Source organism: Panthera leo, chromosome C1 (assembly GCF_018350215.1).
Source record: "Panthera leo isolate Ple1 chromosome C1, P.leo_Ple1_pat1.1, whole genome shotgun sequence".
Classification (NCBI taxonomy): domain Eukaryota; kingdom Metazoa; phylum Chordata; class Mammalia; order Carnivora; family Felidae; genus Panthera; species Panthera leo.
In genome coordinates, this window is record NC_056686.1 from 50974232 (window position 1) to 50990758 (window position 16527).

Consider the following 16527-nt stretch of genomic DNA (forward strand, 5'->3'; position numbering starts at 1 on the left):
ATATTTACTGTGTGCTTCCTGTGTGCTAGCACACTATTCTAGATGCTGGAGATAAAGTGATAAAGGAAAGGAGCTCCTTGCTGGCTCAGTCAGTAGAGCATGTGACTTGATCTCAGGGTCCTGAGTTCAAGCCCCACCTTGGGTGTGGAGCTTACTTAAAAAAAAAAAAAAGTGATAAAGGGAATAGACAAGTCCCTCTTAACAGTAATTACATTCTAAAGAAAAAGACAAAAAAAAAAAAAAACCCAATCACATAACTATATAATGTAACGGCAGAAAACCACAAATACAAAGGGTGGCGAACTAGAGGAGAAAAGCAGTAGATCTTTTTACTGAGGGTGAAGAGAGTGAGCCTCTCTAGACAGTGACCTTTCAACACATATACATCTGAATAAGGAACCAAACCACATGAAGATCTGAGGTAAAACATGTTAGGCAAAGAGAAGAACAAATGGAAAAGCCTTATGCAGACTGGAATTTTGTTTGTTAAAGGACAGTAAAAAGACCATTGACGTTAAAGCGACATGAGCAAAGCAGAATAGGATATGAAGTTAGAGACAGGCAGGGGATAGAACATGTAGAATCTTATAGAGTATTACAGAAAAAGCATTTTTCTGCTTGTAATGGAAGTCACTGGAAGGTTTTATATTGAGGAATGAATAATCTAATTGATAATAATTAAAATTTCTCTGGCTAGGGGCACCTGACTGGCTCAGTCAATAAAGCGTGTGACTCTTGATCTCAAGGTCATGAGGTCAAGCCCCATGTTGGGCACAGCGATTACTTAAAAATAAAATCTTCAAAAAAAAAAAAAAAAAAATCTCTGGCTATAATGTTGAAAATTGATTTGGGCAGGGTGGAAGGCAGATGATCAAATTAGAAAGGTACAGAAAAATCTGGGGCACCTGGGTCATTGGGTTTGAACCTCTCATCAGGCTCTGTGCTGACAGCTCAGAGCCTAGAGCCTGCTTTGGATTCTGTGTCTCCCTCTCTGTCCCTCCCCTGCTTGTGCTCTGTGTCTCTCTGTCTCTCAAAAAATAAAATAAAACATTAATAAAAAAAATTTTTTAATTAAAAAAAAGAAATGTACAGAAAAATCTGAGATGAGCAGCTGCCCAATATGCTAAGCCTCTAGCCTCCATGAAGCAACTGAGCATCCGAAATGTGGCTTATCTGAAACTGAATGTGCTTAGAGTATAAAATACACACCCAATTTTGAAGACTTTTTGTAGGAAAGAAAAAAAGTAAAATATCTCAACAGTTTTTTACATTTATTATATGTTGAAATGATAATATTTTAGATATATTAGGTTAAATAACATGATTAAATAACATGATTAAAATTAATTTCACTTGTTTCTTTTTGTTTTTTTTAATGTGGGAACTATAAAATTTTTAATTACAAATGCAATTCCCATTATATTTCTATATGACCATGTTGATCTAGATGGTGACCTGCCTAGAGTTTTAAAAGCGGAGAAGGTAAGATTTGGGATACATTTTGAAAGCAGAGCTTATAAAACTTGTCTGCAGAGTAAATGTGAGGACTAAGACAAAGACTGGGTGGCTCAGTCGGTCAAGCATCGGACTCCTGATTTCGGCTCAGGTCATCTCACGGTTCGTGAGTTTGAGCCCCATGTCGAGCTCTGCACTGGCAGTACAGAGCTTGCTTGGGATTCTCTCTCTCTTTCTGCCCATCCCCTGTTTTCACTCTCTCTCTCTCTCAAAATAAATAAAGAAAAAGAAAGAAATCATTTCGATTTCAAAACTTTGGGCGTCAGAAACTGGGCAACTAGGTGGTGAAATATGCTGTGATGGGGAAGTCTGGGTTGGAATCCTATGTCTGAGCTGCCCTGTTGGATATCCCAATGTCAAGTCATGAACTCTTAGTGTTAGAGAGTGGTGAGCCTATAAAGCCTACCCACAATCTCATGTCAAGTATTCTGAGCAGTACATCAGTAAACATTGTTGATTATTGGTTAAACCACAGTGCAGGCACATATATTTGATTCCTGTGTAATACTAGATTCTGCCAATAAGAACACTTGAGGGCTTTTTGTCCGACATCTTAGTGAGACTGCAGGGGTGGCTGCTGCTCTCTGAGCTTTGCAATGTCACCCAAGGATGAGAAGAAGAAAGATGCTGGAAAGTCAGCCAAAAAAGAAGGACTTAGGGAACAAATCTGGGGTCAAGGCCAAAAAGAAGAACTGGTCCGAAGGCAAAGTTCAGGACAAGTTCAATAACCTAGTTTTGTTGACAAAGCGACGTATGACAAACTCTGTAAGGAAGTTCCCAACTATCAGCTTGTAACTCCAGCTGCTGTCTCTGGGACACTGCCAGGGCAGCCCTTCAGAGCTCCTTAGTAAAGGACTTTTTAAGCTGGTTTCAAAGCACAGAGCTCCAGTAATTTATACCAGAAACACCAAGGGTGCAGATGCCCCAGCTGCTGGTGAAGATGCATGAACAGATCCTACCAACTATACATTTTAGAAAATAAAACTTTATTAAATTAAAAAAAAGAAAAAAAGAACATCTGCAGAAATATAGTAACTGGGAGTTCTAATGTTTTAACCTTAACTGCTTACAATTCCAATGCTAGCTCTGCCACAGTGAAGTATACTTAACTTAACCTCTCCATCCCTTTACTCATTACTAAAATGAATGCAATACCTACACCTCAAGCTGTGAGGATTAAATAAGATAACATATGTAAGATAATTAACATGTGACCTGGCACATAGTATAAGCTTAATACATTTCAGCTATTAATAAAATTATGTGATAAGAAATCAAATAAGTAAAGCTACCAAAGATTTTTGGAAAGTTTATTCTTGTTCTACTTTAAAAATAGACTGTACAGTATCTGATTTCAGAAATATCCAAAATCAGGGGTGCCTGGCTAGCTCAGTCAATAGAACATGCAACTCTTGATCTCGGGATTATAAATTCAAGCCCTGTGTTGGGTGTAGAGATTACTTTAAATGTCAAGTCATGATAACAATAAAAAATCTTAAGGGGTGCCTGGATAGCTCAGTCAGTTAAGCATCTAACTCGTGATTTCGGCTCAGGTCATGATCTCATGGTTCCTGAGATCGAGCCCCAAGCGGGCTCCACACTACAGGTGTAGTGCCCCTCTTCACACTCACACGTGCACTCGCTCTCTCTCTCTCCCCCCAACATAAATAAACATTTTTTTAATCTTAAAAAAAAAAAAAAAGAAATCTCCAAAATTAAAATGTGTTACCTGTAAGTAGTGTTTGGAACATAGACATCCCTGGCAGGAAACTCCAAAATTTCTCTGGTAGGTCTAACTCTACTGTCTGGGTAAAGCTTCACCTGAAGCAGCTCTGGAGTTAGGCAATAGTGGGGATTTTCAGGTGCAGGAGAAATGTCTATCTTCAGCTGAGCTGGGTATAAAAATATATTATAAAAACAACATAAACAAATAAATTAAAACTTCATGTTAAAAATGTTCTTGGAAGGATTTAGGTCCTCTTTTTGCAAGAAGTCCGGAAAGAAATCAAAATTACTGTTATCTCAGACCTCTAAATTATTTCATTTTACCAAGTCTCAAACTTACTAATTACTGATACAGACACAGTACATGTAAAATAATAAATGCCTACTGAATGAATAAATGAGTGAGAAGGAAAAAAAGAAGCAAAAGAAAACAAAACAGAAAAGGATCTAGCATAGGATCAAGCCAACATTTTGAAGGTTAAGTGATTTAATTTAAACTTCTTTACTCTAAAACAACAAACAAAACAGTTTTACTCTGTAATGGCTTGTTCTGACCATGGTATCAATCTGCTTCAGAATATTTACCATCCTATGTACATTTTTTCACCTAAAGAATAATTGTAAGCCACAAAATTACTCATCATTCTCAAGTCAGTACTCAAATTATCAAAAGTACTGAATCTTGCATATAAACTGTTAAGACCACAAAGGCAGAATAATGAAATGAAGAAGACTGACAGGCATTGGGCAAAGAAAGACACATGGACCAGATAAGTGAAAAAAGAAATACATAATTACTAAAAATATGACATATTAGGGATGAAAGGGTTGTAATGATGTCTACTCAAAATTTTAAAATACCTGTAATAGGTCTTAGTCGCCGTAAAACAGAAGATGGCCTTCTCATATCAGCAAGAAATTTGTACAGATCTTCATCACTTAAGCGGTCTCCTTCCTGAGGAAAAAGCATTTGAGAAAACAAATAGAGTAGATTGAAAAAAAATGTATAGTGCCTGTTAATATTCTTACCCTCTTCTGTCCATTTAGAATGAAAAGATTAAATTAATATAATTATGATTAAAAACAAATACCATACTGATTTCCTTCCTTTTATGCTTTCAAATTTTATTGAGTTATGATACTATTATCTGTACCTTAAATTTAAATATTTACTTATAGCCCATTATTTATGTCTATAAAGTATTACAAGACACTCTAAAATAAATAAAATCAATAGAAGTTAGAGGAAGATGAAATGGAAAAAAGAAAAATAAGGATATAGACAGAAAAGGGGCATCTGGGTGGCTCAGTCAGTTAAGCATCCGATTTCAGCTCAGGTCATAATCTCACAGTTCGTGAGTTTCAGCCCCGTGTCGGGCTGTGCTGACAGCTCAGAGCCTGGAGCCTCTTTCGGATTCTCCATCTCCCTCTCTCTCTGCCCCTCCCCCACTCATGCTTGCTCTCTCTCTTCCTCTCCCAAAAATAAATATTAAAAAAAAAAGTTAAACAAAATATATAGACAGAAAAGAAACATACATAAACGACAGTCTTAAAAAGTCATTGCACTTGAATTTCTGTCTTTTCAATTTTATACTACCACATTTCTCAAATACAAAATATACAGCATTCACTAAATTGGAAAAAGAAAAAAGTAACAAAAAGCTACTTTTTTTTCTGACTGCAAGTACTTAAAAAATTTTATTTTTCATTTGAGTATAGTTAACACACAATGTTACTTTACTTTCATGTGTACAACATAGTGATTCAACGAGTTTATACATTATGCTGTGCTCACCACACTACCATCTGTCACCATACAATATCATTACAGTATCACTGACCATATTCCTTATGCTGTCTTTTATTCCCATGACTTCATTCATTCCATAACTGGAAGCCTGCATCTCCCTCTCCCTTTCACCCATTTTGCCCATCCCTCCACCTCACACCCTTCTGGCAACTATCAGTTTGTTCTCTGTATTTATAGGTGTAATTCTGCTTTTTGTTTGTGTATTCATTTGTTTACATAAACTACTCTTAAAGAGAAGAATAATTATTCTGATATTAAGACCAGAGTGAAAACTATGAAACAACCTCAATCAATGGGAAAAGAGACAAGCAAACCAACAAATAACCAAACCGTACCTAATTAATACAAAATTTTCTATTTCATATATTTTTTCTTGCAACTAAAATAGGTAAGAATTTATTTCATTCTTTTATTCAAGAGTAGGTCTTTAGATTTTATTAATCCAAACCTCCTGCACTTGATATCTTTTTGTTTTTAGTGCAGAGTTCATATACTTATGTGGTAATCAACATATTTAACATTACTTTATTACTGTGACCTCACCTTGAGACAGATTCCATTTGTTCACTATTATATTCTAAACATGGTACAGAACTGATCTTCTTTTATCCCACTATTTAGAAAAGTGATTTTTTTTTTTAATATTTCCTTTTGAGAGAGCACAAGCAGGGGAGGAGCAGAGAGAGGGGGACAGATGATCTAAAGCAGGCTCTGGAGCTGACAGCAACAAGCCCAATGCGAGGCTCAAACTCATGAACTGCAAGATCATGACATGAACCAAAGTCAGGCACTCAATCAACTAGGCCACCCAGGAGCCCCTAGGAAGGTGATTTTTTTTTTTTTAATTTCTAAGTGGTTCAAGATTTTTGTTATTACTTTTATAAATAGCTTTTAGTTTTATTGAGTTATGATTAGAGAATTTCATTTTAAGAGGATTTTTTCTGTGGCCTAATTGTTGTAAATGTTCCATCAGTTGCTAAAACAGTATACTCTCTTTTTGAATACAGTATTAACATAACTTTTTAAGTGGTCCTTATTGATAGTACATTCAGATTATCTCTACTTAATTATTTCTGTCTACTTAACCTGTTAAATTGATTATATTATTGGCCTCCAATCTTTACTCCGTTTCCATGACATTTGTTGGGGTGAGGCATAATTCCCTCCACTTGGGTGGGCCATGTGACTTTCTTTGGGCCAATAAGCAAATGTGATACAGAGATCTGAAAAACGTCTGTACAAGTGAGCCTGCCGCCTCTTGAAATTCTGCCACTGCTATGAGAACATGACCAAGCCAGCCTGCTACAGGATGAGAAGAGAAGTTGAGACACATGGAAGACGTCTGAGTCATTTCAGTCTTCCTACCAGAAGTCAGTCTCAATTTCCAAATGTGAATGAGCCTAGCTGACACCCTCCACTTCCACACAGCGTATTTTACCACTATGTACTCCAACTTATATATACTCATCAACAAATAAAACATGTTCCTGAAACTAATGTGTGGGCTTAATTTTGTTTTTATATCTCTATGTATTTTTAATAATTTTGCTTAACAACTTCAAATCTGTACAGAAGCACTCCTAATTACTATATCCCAATCACAGATAGTAATCTCTCATCAATTTAAAAGAACTGCCTTCTGTATCTCATTTAGGGGAAATTCGTACCATGAATTCTACTTTACTAAAATTGTAATGTCTGCTTTTTCCTTAATTTGCATTTGCCTAATGCACAGTATCCTAGCTATTTAAAAATACTTATAAGAATTATAGATGCTAATAATTTTTAACAAATACACCATACAAAGTCAAATATAAATGCTCTCCAATGCTGATATTTCCAACAATCATTCATTTTAAGTTTTCACGATCACTTTGTGCTAGTTTCTAGTTACCAGTCTCCAACACAGTGTCCACTACATGGTGAATGCTCAAAATATATTTGCTAAATCAATAGGTAGGTAAGTGGATTAATATTCAGTACATGCTGAACATTCAAAAACTATTTGTTGGATCAATAGGTAGGTGGGTAGATGAATGACTTGTTGATTTAAGGTTACAATACCAGTTCAATAATAAAGTAGGCTGAAGAAATGGAAAAAGAGCTGTAAAAATAGTGCAGAAGTGATGCAGCAGTTAAGGAAATAGAAAGAGAAAAAAATGTCATAGCTGCAAGGCTGTGTCATTGTATCAGGTAAATCTACTGTCCATAGCTTTATTTGGCCTATCACTTCACCCAGCTAACACTGTGACCTTTTCTAGACTCTTCCTCATACTACTGTCCATAATAAAAAGACCCTCACCACTTCAGACACTTCTCACCTGCTTTACTCTCCATATGAATCTCACCGAGCAGCTGTCTATAAATGCTATTGATATCAAACTGTGAAAGGAGCTTCAAGCAGATTGCTGTCTTTCAATCCATGGCACATCCTTTCCTAAATCCTTGTCCTCTTTCAAGTTATTAGGTATTATAGGCCAGGATTTCCTCCTCTTATTAAGAATAAGACCTCAAATGAAGGAATTCTAAAAGAATACTTAGCATTTCCCAGTCATCTGTTCCAAAATATAGACATGGTACCAATCCATTTTATATCAAAATCCAGTATGTACATGCATACATGTATGCACTCATACAAAAAGCAAGAGGAAAAAAGCTCACTGAAGCAATATTTAACTTCACTATGTGCAATGCACTATTATTTTTCTATTCTCCTGAGTCTGTTCATTTGTTTTCAAGCTGGGTATTACCTATTAAATTTCCATTACTGTTAACGGATCATGATCAGCATTTGAAAACTACTGGTTTGATTCATAATTTGAAGCACAGAGAATATATTTGCAAAGAATAAAGTGTCTTTTATCAAGAACTTCTTGGACCTATAAACTCACCTAAACAAATAATGTTGACTACATTTTAGCAGAAAAATATACTAGTAAGGCCTGAAAGTCCTATTCCATATACTATAGTTGTGGTAGCTTCAACTAAAATAAAACTTGGGTAGGGAAGAGAGATACAACCGCTCAATGACTAAGAAAATTCATAAACCATAAATGTTTAAAAGCTAAAACATTACATTTAAGAAATAGGATATAAATGTGGAGGATTGATGTTGATGCATTATTAGTGCTAACATTTAAATATAATTATACAACAGCAGATACAATATTATTTTATTCTTATACTTTTTACTCTTAAAAGTTTTTTTAATTTCTAGAAATCACAATTATTACATGTACATGTACTACATGCAAATTTACAATTATAATTTTTCTGAAACCAAAATAATATTATGTACAAATATCCCCATAGAATTCCTACATGACAGAACAATACCTGCTTAAAAAAATTCGTCACTGTGAGAGTAGCAGGTCGAAAGCTGGTCAAGTTACAAGCATCATCTCCACTTGTTGTCCTTTCGAGTGATCGTCTGCCAACAATGCTAGAATTCCTCCTCTCTGACCAAGACCCTTTTCGTTCTACCAAGGGAAAAGAAAAGTCTGGTATTCATTTTCATAATATTTAAATTGTTTTAAAAGCAGCTTTCCAAACACAGGAAAAAAATTCATTTGAGTTGAAAATTATCTACCCGACATATTGATTGTAGTAAAGAATTTCATTTCTGGAGAGATCGGTAAGGAAGCACCATACCTAAATCTCCTGGTTCTCTTTTAAAACTTCTCCAGTGGAAAATAAGTTTCTACCACACAAAGACTATGCATATGACCAAAGATGAGCTATAAGATGCAGCTACAGAGAAACTATGCATTTAATAGGAAATATTCACACAATGAAAATTTTAGTTACCATCTAATGGTCCTTCAGTCTTAGCACTTGAATTTGAAACAGAATTTTAAGATAACATTCATTTAAAGTCCTTGCAAGATACCCTTATTATTCAAAACCAACTGGAAAACAACAACAACAACAATTGAACAACTATGCTACAGATCAACAAGGAAACTGAAGACTTAAAACCATAAACAAACTAATACATGTCACTAAGGAAAAGTAGAATATGTGTTCTTCTCTAGCACACACAGGGCATTCTCCAACATAGATTAAGCTATAAAACAAAATAAAATAAATTCAAAAGGACTGAAATCATATAAAATGTTTCCCAAGAACAGTGAAATTAAATTATAAATCAGTAACAGAAAAGTATATGGGAAATTCATAAACATGTGGAAGTTAAACATACTCTCGATTCTCGAAAAACCAGTGGGTTAAAGGAAATAACAAAGAAAATTAGAAAATACTTAAGATACATGAAAATGAAAACACAATATCCCAAAACATATGGCATATCATTAAACCCGCACTCAGAGGAAAATTTATAGCCATAAATGACTATAAATAAAAAAGAAAAGCTCTCAAATAAGTAACTTAACCTTTCATTTTTAGAAAGTAGAAAAAGAGAAAACTAAACCCAAAGCAAGCACGAGAAAGGACTCAAAAACAACAGCTGGATGACAATAAAAGAAACAGAAACTACAAACATAAGAATGAAGCCAAAAACTGGTTCTTCAAAAAGTAAATTTTAAAAACTTTGCTAAATGGGCGGTTAAAAAATACAACATCTCAAATTACTAACATCAGGAATGAATGAGTAGACGTCACTACAGCTCTTAGAAAAGGAATTATATTATAATATTTTGAATAACTATAGGTCAAAAATTAGACAATTTATACAAAATGAACACATTTCTAGAAACACAGTACTGAAACTGATTTAAGATGAAACAGAAAATACGAAAAGATCTAAAACAAGCAGAAAGATCTAATTAGTAATGAAAAAACTTATCACAAAAAGACCAAGCCAAAATGGCTTCACTAGTGAATTCTTCTGATTAAAAAAAAAAAAAACAGATACCAATCCTTCACAAACTCCTCCAAAATAAAATTTATAAAAAAAGGAATAATTCACAACTCATTCTGAGGCCAGTGTTACTCTGATACCAAAAGCAGACAGAGATTTATTTCACAAGAAAGAAAAACTACAGACCAATATCCCTATGTATATAGAAGAAAAATACTAAACAAAATATTGGGAAACATATTCTAACATCTACAAAAAAATTATATACCATGACCAAGTGGGAATTCTCCGAGAAATGTAAGATTAGTTTAACCTCTAAAATCCAGTCTATTAATGCAATACACCCTACTAAAAGAATACAGGACAAAAACCATACAAGTCAATTCAAAAGCAAAAAATGCATTTGACAAAATCCAACATCTTTTGATGATAAAAATACTCAAAGAGTTAGGAATGGATGGGAATTTCATCAATCTACTAAACTACATTTATGAAAAACCTACAGTAGACATCATACTTGATGAAAAAAGACTGAATGCATCTCCCCGCCAAGGTCAGGAACTGAATGCATTGCCCCCCAAGGGCAGGAACACTCCTGTCACTTCTATTTAATATAGTATAGAAGGTTCTAGTTAAGATTGTTAGAAAAGAAAAAGAAGTCATCCAGATTGAAAAAGAAACAGTAAACCTTTTATTATTTGCAGAGGGCAATATCTTGTATATAGAAAATGCTAAAGAATCCAAAAGAGGAAAAAAAAAACCACTGCAATTAATAAACATGTTCAAATGGTTTCAAAGCACATAATCAATATTCAAGTCAATATTATATACATAAGAAATGAACATTCTAAAACTGAAATTAAGAAAAAAATTCCATTAAAAATATCATAAAAACAATAAAACAATTGGGTATGCATTTAACAGGAGAAAGGCAAAGACTTGTACACTGAAAACTATAAAACATTGAAAAAAATGTTAAGATCTCAATATATGGAAAAACATTCCATGGATTGGGAGATTTAATATTGTTAAGAGGGCAACACTCCCCAAAATGATTTATAGATTTAATGTAATGTCTCAAAATTCCAGCTACCTTTGTGCAGAAATTTACAGCTGATTCTAAACTACATATTAAACTACAAGGGCCCAAGGACGCCTGGGTGGCTCAGTCGGTTAAGCAGATCTCAAGATTCATGGGTTGAGGCCCACATTGGGCTCTGTGCTGACAGCTCAGAGCCTGGAGCCTGCTTTGGATTCTGTGTCTCCCTCTCTCTCTGCCCCTCCCCTGCTTGCGCTCTGTCTCTTTCTCTCTCAAAAATAAAACTACAAGGGCCCAAAATAGGGACACACACACACAAATCTGTAAATAAAATAATAAAGTTGTAGAGTTGGAGGACCACTCTTCCCAATTTCAAAACTTACTGCAAAGCCAAAAAAATGAACACAGAATAGTACTACCATGGGCTTAGACATATAAATCAATGGAATAGAATTGAGTCCAGAATTAAACCCATACATCTATCATAAACCAATTTTCTTTCTTTCTTTTTTTTTTTTTTAATATTTATTTTTAAAAGAGAGAGCGCCAACCGGGGACGGGCAGAGAGAGAGGGAGACACAGAATCTGAAGCAGGCTACCGGATCTCAGCTGTCAGCACAGAGCCCTACACGAGGCTTGAACTCACAAACAGTGAGACCATGACCTGAGCCAAAGTCAAATGCTTAACCACTGAGCCACCCAGATGTCCCGTGAACTAATTTCCAACAAGAATGACAAGACCATTTGCTGGAGAAAGAATAGTCTTCCTAGCAAATAGGTGTTGGGACAACTCAACAGCTACATTAAAAGAATAATATTGGACCCCTACCTCTCACCATGTAAAAAAAAAGTAACCCAAAATGGATTATACCTAAATGTAAGAGCTATACCTATAGAACTCTTAGACAAAAACATACAAACAGATCTTTCTGATCTTGAGTTAGGTAATGCTTTCTTAGATAGGACTCCAAAAGCACAAGCAACAAAAGAACAGAGAAAATGAATTTAAAATTTCTATGCTACAGGGGCACCAGGGTGGCTCAGTCAGTTGAGTGTCTGACTTCAGCTCAGGTCATGATCTCACGGTCCCATGGATTTGAGCCCTGCATCGGGCCCTGTGCTGACGGCTCAGCAGCTGGAGGCTGCTTTGGATTCTGTGTCTCCTTCTCTCTCTGCCTTTCCCCTATTCATGCTCTGTCTCTATCTATCTCTCAAAAATAAACAAACGTGAAAAAAACAATTTTTTTTTAATTTCTATGCTACAAACACCAGCATTAAAAGAGGAAAAAAAAACCAAAAGAAAAAAAAAAACCCACAGACTGGGAGAAAATATTTGCAAATCCTTTATTAGATAAAAGATTTGTTGGGCAAGGGGCATTAAGGAGAACACTTGCTGAGATGAGCACTGGGTGTTATATGTAAGTGATGAATCACTAAATTCTATTCTTGAAATCATTATTGCACTATATGTTAACTAACTTAATTTACATTTTTAATGTAAATTAAAAATAATAAGAAAAAAAGATAAAAGATTTGTATCCAGAATACATAAAGAACTCTTAAATTCAAAGACAAGAATATAAAAAAGCGGGGCACCTGAGTGGCTCAGTCACTTATGCATCTGACTCCTGATTTTGGCTCAGGGCATGATCTCACAGTTCATGAGTTCAAGCCCCTCATGGGACTCTGTAATGACAGCATAGAGACTGCTTGGGATTCTCTCTCTGCTCTTCCCCAGCTTGTGCATGCGTGCGCTCACTCTCTCTCTCTCTCTCTCTCAAAATAAATAAACTTAGGGGTGTTTGGGTGGCTCAGTCAGGTCATGATCTCATGGTTTGTGAGTATGAGCCCCACATCAGGCTCTATGCTGACAGCTCAGAGCCTGAAGCCTGCTTCAGATTCTGTTTCTCCTTCTCTCTCTGCCTCTCCCCTGCTCACACTCTGCCTCTCTCTCTCTCAAAAATAAATGAATGTTAAAAAAAATTTTTTTAATAAACTTCAAAAAAAAGAATATTAAAAAGCCACATAAAAAATGAGCATCCACTAGATAAAACAAAAACATTAAAAAAATGAGCAAAAGACATGACTACATATTTCTTCAAAGAAAGTATACACATAACCAGTGCACATAAAATTATACTCAAGATCATTAAATATCAAGGAAAAGCAAATCCTAAACCACAATGACAAACCTCTTTGCCTACACTAGGATGGCTGTAATCAAAGGGCCAAATAATAAAAGTGTTCGCAAAGATATGGAGAAATTGGAACCTTCACACACTACTAGAAGAATTTTAAATGGTGCAGCAACACTGGAAAACAACCTGATAGTTCTTCAAAACGTGAAATATAGAATTGTCACTAATATCCAACAATTTCTAGTATATGTCCCAAAAAATGAAAACATGCCCATACAAAAGCTTGTTCCTGAACATTAACTGCAGCATTATTCATACTAAACAAAAAGTTTAAACGACTCAAAGGTCCATCAACTGATGAATGGATAAATAAAATGTGGTATATCCACACAATGGACTATTATTTGGCAATAAAAAGAAATTAAATAGTGACACATGCTACAACATGGATGAACTTTTAAAACATTATGCTAAGTGAGGGGCGCCTGGGGCACTTAGTTAAGTGTCCAACTTCAGCTCAGGTCATGATCTCCTGGTTCATGGGTTTGAGCCCCGTGTCGGGTTCTGTGTTGATGGCTCAGAGCCTAGAGTATGCTTTAGATTCTGTGTCTCCCTCTCTCTGCCCCTCCCCCACTTGCACTCTGTCTCTCTCTCTCTCTCTCTCTCTCTCTCAAAAATAAACAAAATATTAAAAAATAATAATAATAAAATAAAACATTATACTAAGGGAAAGAAGCTTGTCACAAAAGACTGTATATTGTATAATTCTATTGATATGAAATGTCCAGCATAGGCAAATCCATACAGACCTTATAAGGAGATCAGAGGTTGTTTAGGATTGGGTTTGTGGATTGGGGGAGAATGGAGGGTTACTAATGAATACAAAAGTGTTCCAAAATTAAGACTGTGGTGATGGTTGCAGAACCTTGTGAATATATCCAACAAAACAATAAATTATACACTTTAAATGGGTGAATTGTATAGTATAGGAATTGCATCTCAATAAAGCTGTGGGGAAAAAAAGGAAAAAAAAGAAAACCCTTTTATGCCTCACAACACTGTAAAGTCTATAAATAAAACAAGCCTATATAAAAAAAAGAAAAATTAAACATTTAGAAATATTTTATATAAAACACTCTTACCTCCAGTGCTTATTTCCACCTCTGTAGAATCTCTTTCCAAACTCCCCGCACTGCTAACAATATTCATTAAATGGATTGCAGTCCAAGCAAAAGGCATGCGATATTTCCCAAGTCTTTGACAAAACTGATCAGCTTGACTTTTCAGCTTCTCCAATTTTTCCTTATTCTGCAAAACAAAACTTTATACATTATATGATTATGCTCGAAAGAAATGAATCAAAGACTACTCCATTGTATATAAAAAGACAGCTTAGGAATTCTCAATTCTCAACAAAGATGGAAGAATAATCTATACCTTTCAGAGATCAATTAGCACTGTATTATCTTAACCACTAAATAATTTTAACCCATTCTATAAATGTATGTGTAGAGTAAGTCTTTCAAATTTATTTTCGTGATTATCTCATTTTGGTAGGAAAGAACGTAGAGCAAGTGTCAAACATGTGTACGTATTACAAGTACTATTTTATGAAAAGAAACATAACCATGTTCAAGTCAGCAACTGCTAACTACAAAATATTCTAGGTTAAACTTACTAAATTGTACTACTCTGAAAAAGATGGGAGCAGTTGAGCCATTTTGAAATAATCCTTATGGCAAGAGAAGGAGTGAGGTAAAGTGGGATTGGGGGTACAAATAGGCTAATAACATATAAGACCAGAACTGTAATAAAAGAAGCAAACAAAAAAAAATATTGCAAAAAGACTAAACCCTAGAAACAGACTGATGGTCCAAACAGTATGTGCCTATCTGGAAGACATCCTGAAGCTGGCCCAACTTTTAGGCTATCCCTGAAACAAACACTAAGGTAACCTGCAATAGCCAACTAATGGTCCAAAAGTAAAAATCTACACCAAATATCTTACATACTCTTTCCATACAGGATGTTGTCAAGGTATATATACACTAACAATAGAGCCCTACCTTGAGAGTCAGGCCTGGGATAAGATGGATGGATAACTAAATGTTAGCGCTGTTTATTGCTGTATATATTATACCTCCAAAATAGGTGATTGCTTTAAAAGCCTAGATATCAAGTATACTTGATTCTATCAGCTTATGTAGGCATGTAATAAGCTGCTATTGTAATTATGAGCTCCACACAACAGCAAATTTAAAAAATGACAACCCGGGGAAAGGTTATAGAATACTTGAACCCTAATTTCAACCAGCAAGCCAGGGATCAGAGGAGAGTATCATGTACTCAGTTCTACCTATATTAGCAGAAAAGGCTCAGTTACTGTTCCAAATTTCACAAAAATAGAAAGCAAAACATATTCTAGATTTTGGTAACTTATCGAGTATTCCTCAAGCATACTCCTGGATGTTTCAACTATTAAATCATGTATTCAATCATCTGTTATTCTTGTAGCTAACTCAGGGTATCTGAAATTTGGTACCAACTTTGTATCAATTGCTTTTGCTTTACATGTGGACCCAAATTCTAAAAATTAGTCATCTGATGGCAAAAGGGAGATAGTATTTTCTGTTTTTACCATATTCCTTAATTATCGGTGGCATTCCTTAATTATCAGCAGCTAGACAGAGCCCCAGAGTACTGCTATCTTACTATAAAAAATTATACTATATGGGGCACCTGGGCAGCTCATTCGGGTAAGCTTCTGACTCATGATTTCAGCTCAGGTCATGATCTTACGGTTCATAGGATCAAGCCCTGCATCAGGTTTCAGGCTGACAGCTCAGAACCTGATTGGGATTCTCTCTCTCCCTCTCTCTCTCTGCCCCTCCCACGCTCATGTGCAAGTGCTTTCTCTCTCTCTCTCTCAAAATAAATGAACTTTAAAAAAACCTTTTATTACCAATATCACTATTTTATGAAAAATACTATTTTTGAAAATTTTAATACTTAGGAATGAAATGAAATTAACTTAGTTCTCTCCAAGGAAAAAAAAGTCAGGAGTCACTTAGTTTGGGGGTAAAGGAGATTTTAAAGAATAACACAGCATATGAAAAAAGCTAAGTGACAAAAAAAGAAGAAAGTAAGAAAGCAGGTAGTCCAATAGAAAATAATGAATTAGTAGTTAAATTCTTTAATATGCTTCATAATTCTCCCAAATAATAACTTGGGAAATGAGAGGTTATTTAGTGTTGGGTTCAGGGACTGGGGGAGCATTGGGAGGGACTATATGACTATACAGGTGGGAAAAATGAGAGGCATGATACTCTACCTTTGTGGCATCTGCTTCTTTAAAAATCATATATGGTTCTGCACACTCTCCGATGTCACCTTGCTGTAGGACTTTTTCTAACTGTCAAAAAATAAAACAGTAAAGACTAATTAAGCTTAAAAAAAAAAAGTAATCAGACTGGAATGTGAG

The 16527-nt window shown here is 35.1% G+C and overlaps 1 protein-coding gene and 1 pseudogene across 8 annotated transcripts in view; one reads left to right on the forward strand and one right to left on the reverse strand.

Annotated features, from left to right (window-relative positions):
- Window positions 1-16527, reverse strand: part of DOCK7 (dedicator of cytokinesis 7) — a 229138-nt gene that overhangs the window by 144396 nt on the left and 68215 nt on the right. For all 8 annotated transcript variants that reach the window (XM_042951975.1, XM_042951973.1, XM_042951972.1 and 5 more), the window contains exons 10-14: window positions 16378-16458; window positions 14189-14354; window positions 8387-8529; window positions 4102-4195; window positions 3245-3407 (exon numbers count right to left, since the gene is read on the reverse strand). In XM_042951975.1, coding sequence (XP_042807909.1) covers window positions 3245-3407; window positions 4102-4195; window positions 8387-8529; window positions 14189-14354; window positions 16378-16458 — 647 coding nt within the window. The remainder of the gene's footprint in view (window positions 1-3244; window positions 3408-4101; window positions 4196-8386; window positions 8530-14188; window positions 14355-16377; window positions 16459-16527) is intronic.
- On the forward strand, window positions 2112-2463 carry LOC122227460 (annotated as a pseudogene).